Here is a 2500-nt window from a genome sequence, read left to right on the forward strand (position 1 = left end):
GTTAGTTGAGTTACGTTTCAAATACATGACAAGGAATAAAAGCTTATATGAAAAGACGTCTTCCTTTTTAAATTGAATGATTCCTTCCATTTACTTATTCAATTGCTATATTTTTCTTCCTGCAATTGCAAGTAATTCCTACTAGAGAGAGTGTTGGAACTTTCTTTTGCAATTTACATTCTGTAGTTTATCGTGCAATTTAATTTCTACAACGATTAAGTTCGTGTTTATGAGCTTGTTGATATGCTAATTATAAGGCTAGGTTTTCTAGATAATAGACTCAACCACGACTATACTTCCTAGAAAATATTCCTAGGAAATATTAACTAATGATGGGATATTTTCATTCCATATATATATTTTTTCGAAATAGACGCTGCGCTGTGATAAAATAACCACTATAGCAAATTTTGAGTTATTTATATTTCATGATTTTTTTTATTTTATTTTTTTTGTACTCGAGTATGTACTAGATTCTGCATTTTGAATCAGCATAGGAAATCTTGTGTAACTTAAGTGCAACTTACGTTTTATATGCGTTATATATATATATATATATATATATATATATACAAACTTGATAAGATAAACAATGACAAACCAACACAACAAAACCAGTGAGATTCCATATCAATTTTCCTTTCAATCAAAATCAAAACTTTAAATTAAAACGCAAATGAAATTGCACTATGAAAACCAGATGGACCTTCCTTTTCACAGTAATAAGGGTACTATTATCTGACCCGGATTTCACCACAATGGTACTTACAATAAACTCTCTCGATTATTCACCACAACTTCGCAATATAATAATCCTGCTGCATCATTATCTGTGTTGCCGATCTACTAATATCTCAGCCTCGCATTAACTTCAATTCAGATTGTCTACACTATATAACACACTATAAAATGGACATTACTTACTCTGAGCTGTAGCCTTCCCGCAGAGGGACATTATGAGTATCACCAGATATGCTCGACAGCGGGTCATCTTGGCAGAAAAGTATCCAGGACCTAAAAAGTATGTTTGAATAAGTAAGAAGTTGGTATCTCTACATATATGTTTTTTTTTTTATCTGTATATATGCATGTATCTGTCAGACTGAGAGAGAAGGGAGGGGAGGGAGGGAGGGAGAGAGAGGTGGGGAGGGAGGGAGAGAGGGAGGGAGGGAGGGTGAGAGAGAGAGAGAGAGAGAGAGAGAGAGAGAGAGAGAGAGAGAGAGAGAGAGAGAGAGAGAGAGAGAGAGAGAGAGAGAGAGAGAGAGAGAGAGAGAGAGAGAGAGAGAGAGAGAGAGAGAGAGAAAGAGAGAGAGAGGGGGAGGGAGAGAGAGAGAGAGAGAGAGAGAGAGAGAGAGAGAGAGGGAGGGAAAAGGAGAGAGAGATCGACAGACAGAGACAAAAAGAAGACAGAGATAAAGCAAAGAGAGAGAGTGAAATGCGACAGAGAGAGAGAAAAAAAAGAGAGTACGCATATCTTTTAAGAACAAAACTAGATACATGATCAGACATACGAAAATATCCAAGCATATATGACTTATAAAACAATGACTTAACACCACCACATACTATTCAAAACTTATACTGACCAACACAGCAAAACAACTACACGCAAGTTTAAGAACCAGCTAAGTGCGATCCTGTTTTCTTTTCAACTTTTTTTTTCTTCAATTATGTCAGTTTTTTTTTATATTCTACAAGTGCAAAAAATACGACTGGAGTCTGCTTTCACATTCCATCTCCCTTTTTTTTCTACGGTGCAAAAAAACAGAAAGAAAAAAAAAATCTATAGCGAAGGTTATCCTCTACAACTTTTTTTATTTATTTATTTATTTATTTTTTTATACAGGACTGAGTGACGTGGTAACCAAATGTATCCTTTATGTATTAAATGAGAGATAAGAAAAAAAAAAATATTAAGGTTTTAAAAAAAATTATATCAAGGTGATTTTTTGTATCCAATTGTCTTTGCAAATCATGTGAATTTAAATGAGGTCTAGAACGAAAAACTAGTTTTTTGTTTTTTGTTGTTTTTTTGCGAGAGTCTGGTTTATGTTTTGCTTGTTTCTCACAGATCTATTTCTTTGTAGTGCAACACACACGTAACTGGACCAAGGACATTAATATGATTTTTTTTATTAGTCTTGTATAATTTACCTTGCTTACGCCTGGGGTCATTTTTTTCTGTATCGTATTTTGTAGTTCAGACATATGGCAAGATATGTGCTTGTTTGATAACAATAACAAATAGGAAATACGAAACAAAAGAAATAAATGTGTGTGGATATAAAGCAAAATAGATATATGTGGATCTAAAGTAAACTTAATATGTGGATAAACGCACAGATAATACTTGATATAAATGTAAAAATGATATGTGGTTATCCACGAAATATATATTTAGGTATATACGCCCATTAGCATGTGTATATACACACAAATGATATGTGGATATGCACATAAATAACATGCGAATATGGCCAAAACTAATGTGTTAGTATAC

General features: G+C 33.5%; 2 protein-coding genes across 2 annotated transcripts in view; one reads left to right on the forward strand and one right to left on the reverse strand.

The window, feature by feature from the left end:
• LOC122260067 (putative glutamate receptor) overlaps window positions 1–2500 on the forward strand; it is a 98823-nt gene that overhangs the window by 57558 nt on the left and 38765 nt on the right. The gene's annotated exons all lie outside the window — the stretch shown is intronic.
• LOC122254033 (uncharacterized) overlaps window positions 1–2500 on the reverse strand; it is a 43556-nt gene that overhangs the window by 39040 nt on the left and 2016 nt on the right. Inside the window, exon 2 of the mRNA XM_086530781.1 lies at window positions 925–1014. Within this exon, the coding sequence (XP_086386907.1) occupies window positions 925–991 (67 nt within the window). The 5' untranslated portion in view covers window positions 992–1014. The remainder of the gene's footprint in view (window positions 1–924; window positions 1015–2500) is intronic.

Source organism: Penaeus japonicus, unplaced genomic scaffold (assembly GCF_977035675.1).
Source record: "Penaeus japonicus unplaced genomic scaffold, GWHDUDI00000001_assembly GWHDUDI00000034, whole genome shotgun sequence".
In the NCBI taxonomy this organism is placed as follows: Eukaryota; Metazoa; Arthropoda; class Malacostraca; order Decapoda; family Penaeidae; genus Penaeus; species Penaeus japonicus.